This window comes from Zingiber officinale, chromosome 5B (genome assembly GCF_018446385.1).
Source record: "Zingiber officinale cultivar Zhangliang chromosome 5B, Zo_v1.1, whole genome shotgun sequence".
NCBI lineage: Eukaryota > Viridiplantae > Streptophyta > Magnoliopsida > Zingiberales > Zingiberaceae > Zingiber > Zingiber officinale.
The window spans coordinates 138,788,886-138,804,044 of NC_055995.1; the positions used below are offsets into that span (position 1 = coordinate 138,788,886).

The 15,159-nt window shown below is 35.7% G+C and overlaps 2 protein-coding genes across 5 annotated transcripts; one reads left to right on the forward strand and one right to left on the reverse strand.

Annotated features, from left to right (window-relative positions):
- Positions 1-1,179: 1,179 nt before the first annotated feature.
- On the reverse strand, positions 1,180-3,555 carry LOC121987931. The gene is made up of 5 exons (XM_042541633.1): positions 3,119-3,555; positions 2,822-2,977; positions 2,422-2,517; positions 1,678-1,798; positions 1,180-1,429 (listed from the first exon to the last, which is right to left on the reverse strand). The coding sequence occupies exons 1-5, from the start codon at positions 3,479-3,481 to the stop codon at positions 1,272-1,274; spliced, it is 894 nt and encodes a 297-aa protein (XP_042397567.1). The 5' UTR covers positions 3,482-3,555; the 3' UTR covers positions 1,180-1,271.
- Positions 3,556-11,503: 7,948 nt separating this feature from the next.
- On the forward strand, positions 11,504-14,503 carry LOC121987932 (serine/threonine protein kinase OSK1-like). 4 transcript variants are annotated; one of them, XM_042541634.1, is made up of 9 exons: positions 11,504-11,687; positions 12,354-12,538; positions 12,843-13,025; positions 13,124-13,255; positions 13,371-13,556; positions 13,663-13,752; positions 13,841-14,026; positions 14,121-14,303; positions 14,390-14,503. In XM_042541634.1, exons 1-9 carry the CDS (start codon positions 11,504-11,506, stop codon positions 14,501-14,503), a joined length of 1,443 nt encoding a protein of 480 aa, XP_042397568.1. The 4 variants fall into 4 exon arrangements, with proteins under 4 accessions (XP_042397568.1, XP_042397571.1, XP_042397569.1 ...); XM_042541637.1 differs by having other exon boundaries at positions 14,399-14,503; XM_042541635.1 differs by having other exon boundaries at positions 13,841-13,927.
- The last annotated feature ends 656 nt before the right edge of the window (positions 14,504-15,159 follow it).

A 15,159-nucleotide genomic window follows, 5' to 3' on the forward strand; every position in this document is an offset into this window, starting at 1 on the left:
GAGGTGTCCGCTCGGCCGAGGACAGAATGGCCGAGCGGAGGTGTCCGCTCGGTCGGAATCGTGGCGAGGGAACAGTGGTTAGCCGAGCGGCCTATTCGCTCGGCTCGGGATATGGTATGTCAGCAAAGGCATGATGATTAGACTGTACGCAAGATGGCACTATTAAAGACTCCACCATCACGTCACGGAAAGGTTGATACAGTAGCAGTATGGTCTTATGGATGCCCTTCTGACAGGCCCACACCTAGGCATGGTCGAAAGCAGGTGATTGTATCAACAGTATGATCTTATGGATGCCCTTCTGACAGACCCACACCTAGGCATGGTCGAAAGCAGGTGATCGCTTCGATTGGTGTGCCCAGGCTCCTTCGAGAGGTCTATATAAGGCCTCCACTTCTTCAAGCGGAGGTACACAAGTCTACATTTTCTAAGCCACTTTCTTATTCCTTCGCCTAACTTGAGCGTCGGAGGGTCGTCGCAGGGACACCCCCCCTGCTCGGTTTTGTTGCAGGTTCACCGAAGATTCGCCGGAGGTCTGTGCAGCTGGTCAGAGATAGAGGAGAACGCCACGTGCCCAGCGTCCGTCGATTCAGCGACTCGGATAGGATCACATAAAGTTCATAAAATTTTAAAGGGCAAAAATTAAAAGATTGTCTTTTTTTTCCTTCTAAATATGAAGCAATAAAATGAAAAAGAGACGCCAATTTAAAAAACAAAAAAAGTTCTCCTTTTATTTATTTTTTGCCCATTTTCAAAGGGTGCATCCACCTCTTTTAATAAATAAATAATTTTTTTAAAAATTAAGATAATTCTAAATTAACACTTCCAATAAAGAAACGTATTAAACAATATTAAATAGTAAAACAACTAAAAAATTAAAAATCTAATTTATTTATTATTTAGTAAATAATAATAATAATTTCTATTTAGATAATAAATAAAGAATTAATTATAATTCTTACTATTTTATTTTCATACTTATTATTAAATCAAATATAAAAGAATCTAAAATCCTTCTCGTTTTAATCATTTTAAATTAATATAATATAATTTAAATTTAACCTTTTTTTCTGTGTGTGAGAGTTTACTCAGGATCTGTTGCTCGTCTGTTGTGCAACATTACTTCGCTACTCATCTTTAGTTGATTCGTACTCAAAAGCATCAAGGTGTTAAACAAAAGAAAGAAAAATTATACATACAAATGCAATACAAATGCAAGTTACAAACACAGACCAGCTTCTTAGCTTGTAAAATCTACTAAAGTTCATGGTTTATCTTAAATTAGCCCAAAGCAAAAATCTTCGGGGCCTTCCGAGAAATCTTGCTCGCCAAGTAGGCTCTTCGCTTTCATAAACAAAACCACTCTTATCGTACAACTTTCTCGCGCCTTCATTGCCGACCACAACATGAACATATAGATCAGTTATGCCTGGTAGATAACAGCAGTGCAATTGAAACGCAGTCAATAAAAGAAACAGAACAATTAGATGTTCTTTTTCGCATTCAGTTAGCATATATGATACATTGTTTTGCAACATTTCAACAAGCTTTCTTTTTTTTCACCATTTAGATAGATCGAAGTGAAAGGTAAACGTCAACAAAACTGCTAAGTTAGCCGAATCGTTTCTGAAAACTCAATAAGATATGGTAATGAAAAGATAAAGAAGAGGAAATCACCCCAAGAGAGAGCAACTTGCTTGGATTTGGAAATTAATGCATAGCCCAAACCATTTCTTTGCAGCTCCTCGGCGACACATACATTACTTATATATGCCCTCGTGAGATCAACTCCAATTCCCTAAAAAGAGAGGCTCCATCATCAGTGCCAAACACGAATCTGATTACTAGAATAAAGATGAATCCATGAAGTTTGTTAATAGTAATGAAGTGAACAAAAATTATCGAAAATGTGTTCCATATGCTGCATCGCCCTTGCCTGATCAGCAGCCTACATGGATCTCAGGACCTTACAATTCACTACACAATCTAGATCCTAAGAAGAATCTAAATTAGATTAGGATCTTACAAAATTACGTTATGATCCTCTCTATACTTGCTTGTTCCTACGTAGGATCTCAATCCAACATCCTTCTTATTTGCTATGTAAAGAAGGAAATACATTTATTTATGCTTCATCATATTGAAATGATGTTGTTAAAAATGCAATACTAATATCAAAAGTTAATACATACGATAAATTATAAAAGTCAAATTATAGGATGTTACGATCCTACATTCCGGTCCTACGATCCAGCCCTGTAGGTGTCTTTTCGTCTCTAAGCAGAATTTCAATCCTGACTATCTATCTACTAGAAGAGACAAAATGCAGCAGATTGAATTATTCTATGCAGAATTTTGAAGAGAAATACACAAACTCATCGTCTTAAGACCAAGAATTGAGAATATCTGTTCAGTATGTACCTCGGGCTTAATTCCTGTCAATTCATCAGGCAATTGGAGGCACCAATTGACATCCAAGGTTCCCACAACTATATGTTCTTCTCCATCGCGCGAAAACTGCACGAACAAAGAAAACCCAGCATCTAAATTTAGCTTTCTTTCTATGTTGTAGGAGTTCTCATATTCAAGAAGGCCTTCTTGCAGCGATGAGAGTCATGATAGACGTTCAATGAACAACATGATTGGTTAATTCACAAGAAAATCTTTCTGTTAAGTTGAAAAACTTTGGGATAGTTAATTCCCAGTTGGTCAATGAATGAATGCATTGTAATGTAGCACAAAGAAATTCAAATTCATTCATGATATGCATTATATTGTTTCGCTAGCCATTTAATTTCGATCGATGAAGGAAATTACGGACCTTACACAGAGAGCAGAGTTCTTCTGCATAACTACCAAATGTGGATACTGGCAGTGTGGCATTTATACAAGCAACTGCATTGTATCCTGGAGTTCTTCCAACAATGCGATCTTGCAAACCATCGAATTCCCTTTTCGTAACATACGTCTTGTAATCCTAACAGAACTTGAAAATGAACAAAAACCATCAATATGATACTGAATACCATAAGAGAAAATCGATTAAAAGCAATTTTTTTAACAGCATTTCATATATGAGAAGATCCAGCAAATTGAGCTGCTTGTTTACGATTCTCACCTCGATACCAAAGGACTCATTGAATTTATAGAAGGTGCGAACCCGGAGGCGGACGGCGGCCCACAGCTCGTCGTCCGATACAGCTTCCCCCAAGGAGAGGGAACCCCACCAGTCAAATTTCAACCTTTCTTGCTCGCATAGATGGGAATCGGTGGATCGGGCGTCCACGCGAAGACCATGGGGCGTCCGGTGAGTACCCGTCTCCTCCAAGGACAAGAAGGGGGTTTGGCGCGAAGCAGCTCCTGTGAAGTTGAGAGAGACAGGAGGAGAAGTGTTCGGACGGTGTCTCCGGATCAGGAAGGGAAAATGGGTGGAGTGACGGCGCGTCGACGGCGGAGCGGCGGCCGAGGAGAGCAGCGCCATCGTCGCAGGCTCCTCCTTTCTCTCGCCGCGATCGCTTTATCCGTTTCGTTTTGTGGCCGTCGGACATCGGAACGTTACCCGCGGGATCGGAATACTTAACGTGCTCTTATTTTCAACATGCCACGTCATCATTTCTTAGGAGATATTTTAATAATTTTAATTTTCAAAAAGTATTTTTAAAAAAAATAAAGTTAAATAACAGAGAAGGTTTAATTGATTGACTTTATCAAATTTTATTATTATTTTTTAAAAAAATATTATTATTTAAAAAATAATATTATAATTAAATTTTACATATTCTTATTATTCCAAACTAAATCAATTATTCAATTACATCAATTTTTTTTATCTACATAAAATAATAAGTCAATTTGAATTAGAGTAAATCTACGAAGGAGGATTTTTTTTTCCTCGATTTTATCGAGATTCAAACCCTTATCCTATGATAGTTACTCTGCTCCGCACTAGTCAACTCAACCTTGCCCCGGGGACTTATATACATGGATTTAGATGTATATGTTGGTGTCGGAAGTACAACTAGTAACTTAAGATTTTGATGTATGACTAAAATTAAAGTTAAAGTTAAATTTGTTATTGATGTAACAACTTAGTGTCAAGTATACAAGCGTAGATTACTTAACCAGTTGAAAAGTTCTAATGACTGAAGCGAGACTCTAGTAAATGAATCTAGACAAATGAAAAGTTCAAGCATGTCAGAGGTCTGATAACTTGGATATGGAAAAGTACAAGTAGGCCAGAGGTTTGATAGCTTGGCGATAAAAAGTCTAAGTAGGTCATAGGTCTGATAGCTTGGCAATGGAAAATTTGAAGTAGGTAAGAGGTCTGATAACTTGGCAAGACAAACCCAAGAAAGTCAAGGGTCTTATGTCTTGTCAAACAAGTCCAATTGGGGTCAGATGTATGATTGCTTAGCACAAGTCCAAGTGGAATCAATAGAAGGTCGATTACTTGGCAACCCAAACTAAATGAGTTAATCTAGTCAGGTAAAATGAGAGTAACCTTATATTCTATATCCATCTCATTATGCATAACATCTGCAGAAAAGCATTAGACTATCAGAAAGAGTTTGGGGTGACTGGCTAGTGTTGACTCACAACATGTAAAGTTAGAGTGTCCAGGCGACCATAGCTGGGTCAAGGAGATCGGAGTGTACAGGAGACTGAGAAGGCTTTCAGGCGGTTGGGAAGATGAGGTTTTCAGCAACCCGAGCGAGTTGGGTTAAGATGCTCTATAGGTGACTAGGAAGACCAGGAAGCCAAAATTAACATTATCTATTAGATAGAAGTTGTAGCCATGTCAGCATCTACACATGCGACTAAAAGGCTCCTAGTCAACCGGGAGAGTAATATAAAAGGAGCTTTGAGCCAGAGGATGAAAACAACTCATTCATAACTTCTTCTAATCTCTTGTGCTCGTGCTCCTGTAGCCCCTGGCGTTGTGTTGTGACACGCTGTAACCTGCACTTCATTTTCGATCAGTAACACATGAGTAACATTTTTATTTGTTTTTATGTTGTTATACTTGTTTATATATTGTGCTTAATTTTTTAATTTTTTCTGTAAGGTTTCTCTACCTAGGAGAAATTAAAAATAAGAATCATATTTTATTACCTATTGTGTGTGTTTATTTTTTCTTTGTCTAACTATGCTTGATTGATAAACTGTTAGAATAGTATTTTTATTTTCGCTATGGTATTACTCTACTTATCTTTGAATTATCAGTTTGTAAAATTCATAGCGCTAGCTATTCACTCTTCTTTAGCATCAAGTTCGATCCTACAATTTGGTATCAGAGCGGGTTGAGCTGATAGACACTAGGAAAGCTTGGTAAAGTGCATGTCTAGACTAGATTTCCCTACCCAGTGCTTCTAGTCAAGTGGAATTAGCCGAAATTATCTCACCTCACTATAAACCAAAAATGACAATCCCAGTTAATTTCATTGACTATCCCTAGGGGTAATCGGCCCGGTCCCACAAAAGTTTTCCATCGGCCACCAGGGAAAATCAGAAAGTGCACACAGCGACCAACATAGAAGCCCAACATCCTTAGTTGCGCCCCCCTCCCATTTGGAGGAAAAATTTCTGCAAATACGTCATAACTAGAGTTTGAATTGCGGGTGTCTGGTGACAACCTGGATGTCCTACTGCGGAACCATGGCCACGGGGACCACCTCACTCTAAACCAGTTAAACCAAGACATTGTTAGTAAAGTTCATTTACGTTAGATTCTTAAGTTAACTGTGTCTTAGGAAGTGGTCGTTGTTTCGATAATCAAGAACGCTTTTGCCTTGCCACTGTCTGGAAGATAACTTAGGAAACTCTTGCTCAATTAACCTAAAGCAAAACTTGAATCTAACCTATGTCAAACTTTGTGCTAAGAATCAGGGACAAACAAAACAAATTGATTAATAATCTAAGCGTAGTCTGAAGCCAAATCCAAACCCTAATTACTACCATACCAAACTCAAATCAAACACATATCCTATCCTAGATCTTAATACAACTTGAACAAATATTTACTTGAGATATGCATTTGGAGAAAGAAATCAACATAACCCGTCTGCCGCTCTCACTAGAAAAGTCTGAGGAAAAAGATAGAAGATGTTCTCAAAACTAACTTGGGATGTTAAAAATGCATACACAATGGAATCAATTTGTTAAAAGATGCAAAAGGTGAGCTATGCAGGTTCAATCATGAACAAGTAGCATGAAGCAAGAAGTCCAATCAAATGCAAAGGCTACTATCATCATTCTTTGTGGTCTAACTCAACCCTAACTTGAGAAAGTCGGGTCATTTAAAGATGAGAAAGAGCTTTGAGAAAAGCTAATTGCTGAAAATGAAGAAGCTGAATCAAATTCTGATGATTCAACTAACGAAACTAAACTCAAATCAGAATCTGAACCCAATTCAAAATTTGAAGCTCAAACTAAGTTAGAATTAGAGTCCAAATCAAAATATGAATCTAAGTTAAATGTCGATGAAGACAAGTTAAAGATAATTGAGTTAAGTAACATTCCTTTAAATTTGAATTCAATTAGTAAGAAAATTCTTTATGTTGAAAATTCCATATTTAGTTTACTTAGCATAAATCAATCATTCATCCAAATGAGGACTAAATTGACTAACGAATCAAAGTTATGAGATAGACAAAATAATATGTACATCATTGACCTAACTCCTACCTCATACATATATTTTATGGCTCAACAAGAAGATACTTCTAAAAACTTAAGTTATAATCGGTTAGTATAATCCATATTGGATTTTCAAATATCATGTTCATTATATGGATTCAACTTATGTTAACTCTAGCTTAAACCTAGGAGAAAATAGAAACTACAGGAGAGTCAACTCTTAGTTTTACTTAGACTAGGGTTTAGGTCTTGTTAGGTTTAGCTAGTTTGATTTTTTTTTTTTTACTATATAATAAATTCTTTAGAGTTAAACTTAACTTATGCTTAGCTTATTTGTCAAAATAACATGGTTACATATTCTATTTTGACTTTCCTATTTCATTAATCTCATTGCTTATATAAGAATTTATTTAAAATAAATAAATTACTCACTCACTTAAAAGTTTGATTATTCACTTATTCAAAGTCTCACATGTCAACACTTATATTAAATGCCCACTTGCTTACTTGTTCTATTAAGTGCTTACGTTGACATGTGATGACCCTGTAATAAAACTTTTGATTTTAAGCTTACTTGCTTACGTGTCAATTACATCATGTTTACTATTTTTTTTGACTCAAGCTTATTCTACTTCATGCATATATATGACAAGTCTAAGTCATGTGTTACTTGAATTAAAGCATCTCTTTAAGCTTAGTAAATGTTAAAGTTAGCCTTGACTTGTTGACTTATCTTGCTCCTTGTTGACTTGTTTAACTTCTGTGTTGACTTTGAATAGGCTCAAGCATATCTTACTTTCAAGGTCGTTTTTGACATAAAAGTTTGAAGTTTACTGAAGTTTCAAGTACTTGAAAAATTGGGTTAAATAAATTTGTGGCAATTTCAAGTCAAATTTTTTCAATACCTGTCTGTTTAATTCTTCGACTTGATTTGGGCTGACTTTCACTCTATATTGACTTATAGTAGGACTATGCTTGACTATTCTTTCCTTGACCGTTTATTCGACTTTACTTTGGATGAATCAGGGAGGGTTAAAATTTAATACACTAATCCTTAATTTCATTTTCATATCCATACCACGGATATAAAAATTTCAAACTCTTTATTCTGTAATTATTTTACTGATTTTAACTTAATTTTCATAGTAAAGAGTACATTGTTTGAGTTAGAAGTACAACAATTAATCTAACATTTTGATATATGACTAAGATTAAAGTTAAATTCTGTGATTATGTAGGTACATGTTACTTGATTAGTTGTAAAGTTTTAGTGAGTGAAGTTATGCCCTAATGGTTGAAGTTGGACAATAGAAAGATCTAAGCATGTCAGAGGTCTGATAGCTTGGTAATGGAAAAGTCTAAACATGTCAGAAGTCTAATAGCTTGACAATGGAAAAGTCCAAGTAAATTAGCGGTCTGATAGCTTGGTAAGGCAAGCCCATGAAGGTCAGAGGTCTTATATCTTGGCAAACAAGTTCAAGTGGAGTCAGAGGTATAATTACTTGGCACAAGTCCAAGTGGAATTAGCTGGAGGCTGATTACTTGACAACCCAAACTTGATGGATTAATTTAGTCTAGGTAAAGTTTGAGTAACTTTATATTTTATATCCTATTTATTACGTGTAATAACTGTAGGAAAGCATTCGACTGTTTCAGACGACTAGAAGGAGTTTGGGATGACTGGCTGGTGTTAACTTGCGGCAGGTGAAGTCGGAGTGTTCAGCCGACTATAGCTAGGTTGGGGCGATCGGAGTGAACGGGCGACCGAAAAGATGAAGTTATCATCAACCTGAGCGAGTTGGGTTAAGATGACATTTGATCACTCTACAGGCAACCAAGAAGGGTCCAGTGGGAAGCCAAAGTTAACATTATCTATCGGATAGAAGTTGTAACAACGTCAGCACCTACATAGATAACCAGAAACTCCCAGTCGATCAGGAGACTACTATAAAAGGAGATTTGAGGCAGAGGTTAAAAACAACTTATTCAAGATTTCTTCTAATCTCTTGTGCTCGTGCTTTAGTGTCCCCTCAGATTCTATGCTTCGACACCTTGTAACCTGTTTTTGATCGGCAACACTTGAATAACATTTTTATTTATTTTTGTGTTATTATACTTGCTTTGTTTTTGTTTCATTGGAGCATTTTTCATCTTCCTATGGATTACATACTTCATTTGGGTCTTCCCGTATTGCTTGTGTGAAAAACTAACAAGAGAGTTCTTTTGGAAAAGCTAGAGATTCAAGAAGTTGAATTAGTCATCTAGAGTTCGAGACTCAGTTGCGATGTATTATAGAGAATTTTCTCCTTAATAGTTAGCGGATTCGAGAACGATACTATCAGGATGAGCCTTCACATGCGCTTTCACGATTTAACTTGATAGCCGATAGAAAATTTTAGTGGAACTGAACCATTTACCTCAAGATTAATCGAATGGAAAACTTAGCTAGTGCTAAAAGAAAATGAAATAGTTTATCATACTCTACCGCCCTCATATATGTTTGATAATATCAAAAAAAAAAAAAAAAAAAAAAAAAGGAAAAATAGAGATGGATGTTGTTGGTGAAGAGAAAATAGTCCATTAGAGGTTTTCTAATCACGATCGGATACTAAATCGAAATCTAGCAAACCATATAAATTTGAAAAAAAAAATCATGTACACAAAATCTAGTTAGCATTGAATTTACATAAGAACAAAATTATATAATAAAAGACAATGGACTCGAATGCAGCGTCATCCATAAAATTTGATGATACTACGAAGAAGAATAGGATGTTCCATTGGGATTAAGATACGACGTTGTATTCTCCGGAAGAGGGATTTGATCTCTTATCATATAAGAGCACGCTCTATGAATAATGGTGAATCTAATTTTATTATCAGTCCATCATTAATAATAAAATGGATTAACTGATTTATAAATAAACACGCATTTAATAATTCAAATCCACCAATATTTTAATTAGATCAGATTGGATTAATATGCACAATAGGTGTAATAAATTAACGTGCGTAACAAGAAGACTTTTTCGACATTTGTCATGTGTGATAAGTGTGGTTAAACCCTTAAATGAGATTTTTTTAACCCCCAATGGAATACATCAGTGTCACATTAAAAATGGAAAAAATCTACTATTCTATCTATAATGAATTTTTTTTATAATTTTTTATAGGTTCTACATTACAAATCTTATATCTTCCTACATTACAAATCATAAATCACAATGTAATACTATTTTATCATTAATTACAAACTCAATTTTCAAGAAAAAAAAACATGTTTAAATTTTTAATATAATACTGCTCTTGAACTACAAATCTCAAATCTCGCTTCTATAATGATTCAATTTTTTTATTGAGACTTTTTAATTTTACAAACCTCTTATAAATTTTACATTGGAGTCTTGGAGATGCTTAAGTTGGACAAGTCTCCACTCTTTCACCATCCGGGATGTGGGATAGTGAGTATAATCAACTTCATTTTATGTCGCGATAAAGATCATGAGCGAGTTTGCTCGTTCATAATTTTACTTGCACATTCCATCTCTCCAGATCATAATAAGATCGCGTCTTCTTCACTACAATATCTTCTTCCAACTCATTATGATCAATATATTGAATAACAATGAGATATTACTGAAAATCAATACCAGTTTCTCATTTGTCATTTGATTTTTGAAATACTTTCATGCTCCATCTTAAAAATATTTTATACAAAATAGCAATATTTTTTTTTTTACTCTAAGACAGCTTTATCTTACAAAATAAATAAATATCACGTTGAACAATTTAAATGCGGTGCAATTTTATATTTAGCAATTTTAAAATAATATTATTATATATAAAATAATTCTAAAATAATATTATTTTGATTTTTGTACAGAATGGTTCTGAGGTGGAGTATAAAAGTGCTTATTGGATATAAAATTATAGATGCATATTATTTTAATAATTTTTTTTTAAAGGTACTAGATGAATAAATAAGAATGCTTGTTTGACACGATTCTCTGTCAATATAATTAATATTAACGAAAGAAGGTTACTTATTTTAATTAAAAATAAAATAATAATAAAAAATTATTATAGTATTTCATATCAGTTATTTATAGTATATAATTTTAATTTAAATCAAATTTATTTATATAAATGGTTAAGGTAATATATAAAAAATATAATGATAAATATGTTAATATATCATAATAAATATAGAAATATTGATAAATATAGTTATAATTATTTAAAAATGGTAGATAATCGTAAATTTCTTAATTTTTTTTATTAATATCCGTAATTGTTATTTTGTATAAAACTGACCATCGGTAGTCGAATTTCCCTCCCTTCCCACTTCCTTACACAGATCGTTTTAGCGCTTCTTCCTTCTCTCTGCGAGTCCCAAACCCAAGTTCCGATTCTTCACAACGGTTGATTCAAGTTAGTTTTATGGGGTTTTGTTTTTCTTTCTGTTTTACACGTTCAATTTCATTGAGAATTTTGTTGTCTTTTTTTCAAATCTTGCAAGGTTTTTTTCTCGTCAACTATTGCATGTGTTTGAGCTTTGTCCTTTTCTTCAAGTTAATTTGATCGTACGTACCTTCAGTTTCAGTTGGGTTAAACAATTAGAACTTCTCTGATGTTAAGCTTGTATACTAGTTCAACCTCCATCTTCCTCTTTATTCCTTTCAACATCATGTAGTTTAATTTAGTCTTCCTGTGAATCAACTCAAAGTATGTGGGAAATAACACGGCTGAAGTTATTCTTTCTATCTGTCAATTCTGTCGTTCAAGTAATATTCTACCTCAATGCTACATGTACTTAAGGACTTAAACTTTCTAACTTCCTTTTCTTTAATAATATTTTAGAGTCAAAATGGAAGGATCTAGTAGAGGTAGCAGCGCTGTTGTAGCCTTGCAAAATTATAAGCTAGGAAAGAATATTGGCATGGGGTCATTTAGCAGGGTTAAACTTGCAGAGCATTTGTTGACGGGCCACAAGGTTGCTATCAAGATCCAATGTCGTCATGCAGTAAAGAGCAAGGGAATGGAAGAAAAAGGCATGTACATAGATCTTTCTCCATCTTGAGTATATTCATTTCATTACTAGATAAAAATATCAGTAACCATTTTGCTAATACCTTGATTTACATTTCAAAAAGTTTGAGGATCACATTAATTGAATATGGCGATATTTTTTTTTTAAAAAAAATACAGTTACTTTGACTTCTATTAATTTTACTGAGCCCTATTGTTTGATGGTGTGATGCTAATAGTAAGTTCATATAATAACTAGTTTGATTAGAATTGTGAATACCTCATGTCTATGGAGGAAAAACTAATTAGATAAGAACAAAATCTACTTTGCATTGGACAACCTAATTTTAGTTTTTCTCTTATCCTGTTTCTTTGAAACTTAGAGTACTATTTTTCTAGTTTTATAGGATCAGATTATTGTAAAATCTGAAAAGATCATCCAATCATTGATTAAACAGCTTCTAATTTAAAATTTTCTTCTCTCCGGAGAGATTGATGATTAGGTACGCAACATATATTGTCTTCTAATACATATCAGTCATCCAATATCCCAACGTGCCCATGGAATCGATCATGTCATGTGATTCTTTGAGGAAATCATATTTCAGACATTTTTAAGTTTAGTTTGTCTCATCTTATGTTTTCTTTGTCTAATTAATATATTTACATGAAATTGTTTTGCATTTCAGTGATACGAGAAATCAAAATTTTAAGACTATTAAGGCATCCTCATATTGTGCGTATGTATGAGGCGATTGAGACACATTCAAACATTTATATTGTCACGGAGCATGTGGCGTCGGGCGAGCTGTTCGATTATATTGTTGAAAGGGGGAGGTTACAAGAGGATGAAGCTCGTCGCTTCTTCCAACAGGTACTAATTGAGAATTCTCTCTTTGTCACACCTTAGCTTCTCCTCGATATATCCTAATTAAAATCAGAGTTCTGACACTTTATTATCTGATGGGAGTTCTCTAGCTAGATTTTACTAGTTTGGTATACGTTTTGGTCATGCATGCTAGCTCAATGGTAGTAAAATCCAAATGCTTCCAAGAACTCTTTTCCATTGGGTAGAGAGATCGATCCATATTTTGTGTTGTTTTATTGAGATTGACATGCCTGACTTTCTTAATTCCTCTCATTTCGGATAAATTAAAACCTACGTCTTCAACAAATAGATCATATCCGGCGTGGAGTATTGCCACAGAAACATGGTAGTTCATCGGGACCTAAAACCAGAGAACTTGTTGTTGGATTCAAAGCGCAATATTAAAATTTCCGACTTTGGCTTAAGTAACGTCATGCGCGATGGCTATTTTCTGAAGACGAGCTGTGGGAGCCCAAATTATGCTGCTCCCGAGGTATTTAGAGATTTCTCTTTGTTAGTCTATTGTTTTCGATCGGTTTACTTGGACTTTTACTGTGATGTCGAGTTCATTATATATATTCGTTTAATTAGATTATCAGTGAAAAATTGTATGCTGGACCTGAGGTAGATGTGTGGAGTTGTGGTGTCATTCTTTACGCTCTTCTTTGTGGTAGCCTTCCCTTCTTCGATGAGAATACGCCAAACTTGTATAAGACAATAAAGGCAAGAAATCTTCTAACAAGCTCGGTTTTGCATTATGGTTCTATAAGTGATAATTAGCATATATAACGTTAACATATTGATGGATTAATTGGCCATTATATTGTCGATAATCCAGCGGGGGGAATATACTCTTCCTAGTCATTTGTCTGCTCTTCCTGAGGATTTGATTCGTAAAATGCTGGTGGTTGATCCTATGAAGAGAATAACTATCGGCCAAATTCGTGAACATGAATGGTTCAAGATTCGTCTTCCTCGCTATCTGGCTGTTCCTCCACCACATACTTCACAGCAAGCTAAAAAGGTGAGTTATCTATTCTAACTACCCTCGTAAGTGGAATTTATATCTAGCCGGAATTACATGAATTGATTCTATAATCCGCCTCACAAACAGTTGACCATTCTGGCAGATCGACGAAGGCATCCTTCTGCAGGTGACTAAAATGGGCTTCAACAGAGACCAGTTGATCGAGTCTCTCCATAACAGGATACAAAATGAGGTATTTAATTTCCTGCAAATAATCAAGTAAAGTGCTTCTCTGAGTAAAACAACTTTAACTAACTCTATCAGTACTCTTCATAAATTAGGCAACTGTTTCGTATTATTTGCTCTTCGACAATCGGTTCCACGACACGACCGCCGGCTACCTTGGCGGCGGTTTCCAAGAAACCATGGTGCAGGAGTGCTTGCATACGAGTTCAAGTGACATTGCAATTCCAAATCGCCTACCAGCTTTCCCTAATACGGAAAAAAAATGGGCTCTAGGATTTGAGGTGCTCTAATATAATTAACTTGCTCATCTCTCTTAACCAAAGCATTCAATAGGTCCTTTAATTTAACTTGCGAATCTTTAATTTGGTCATCCAGTCTCGAGCCCATCCTCGTGAAATCATGACAGAGGTACTCAAGGCTCTGCGAGACCTGAATGTTTCTTGGAAGAATATTGGAAATTACAACATCAAGTGCCTTTATCTTCCTCGCCGTGCTAATGACCAAGGCATTGTCGAAACAGAGGGTGCTGGAACCACGGCAGTGAAGTTTGAAATGCAGGTAAAGCCATTCTTAATTAGTCATGCTTTGATTACCAGAGGATAGAGGATAGATCAATCATGTGTCTTTATATACGTGTTTTGCAGCTTTACAAGAGCTTAGAAGAGAAGTACCTTCTGGATTTGATGAGGGTGAGCGGCCCTCAGCTTCAATTTCTTGATTTGTGTGCTGACCTCCTTGTTCAGCTTAGAGTTGTGTAACAAAATATTAATGTTCATCCTTCGTTACTCGACTAGCTTAGAGTTCTGGGAAATTCGAACTGATTCAACAATGCATTATATATGATCCTGTCCGAACCAGAAGTCAGCAGACGCTGGGCACGTGACGCTCCAAGGCTCGCTGATGTAGGTCTCCAACTAGTGTCGAGATGCTCCGGCTATCCTGCACAGGAGTCGAGCCGGGAAGGGGATTCCCAGCGACGACCCTCCGACGCTCAAGTCAGGTAAATCACGATGAACAAGGTGGCTCCAGAAGTCTCAGAGTACATACCAGACCCCCTTGTCGATGAAACCTGAGGTTCTTTATATAGAGCTGTGAAAGGTTTGGGCACGCGTACCAAGGTGCATAAGTGTCCCCTGTCCTATCCTAGGTATGCGGCTGTCAGAAAGCTTACCTGTCTTTTCCTAGGTACGCGGCTGTCAGAAAGTTTACCTGACCCATATCGCTACAGTCAAAGCATGCCCTCGATGGGACAGCAGAATCCCCTGTCACAAGATTTGGAGCATGACACACACGTGAAACCTACAGGTTGTTGGAGAAAGAAATCCTCTGGCCCTTTCCTTGCTCCAAATTTGTAGTTCGAGCGGAAAGATACCTAAACATCCGACCGGACATCCGTAGTGGTTTACTTGTGCTT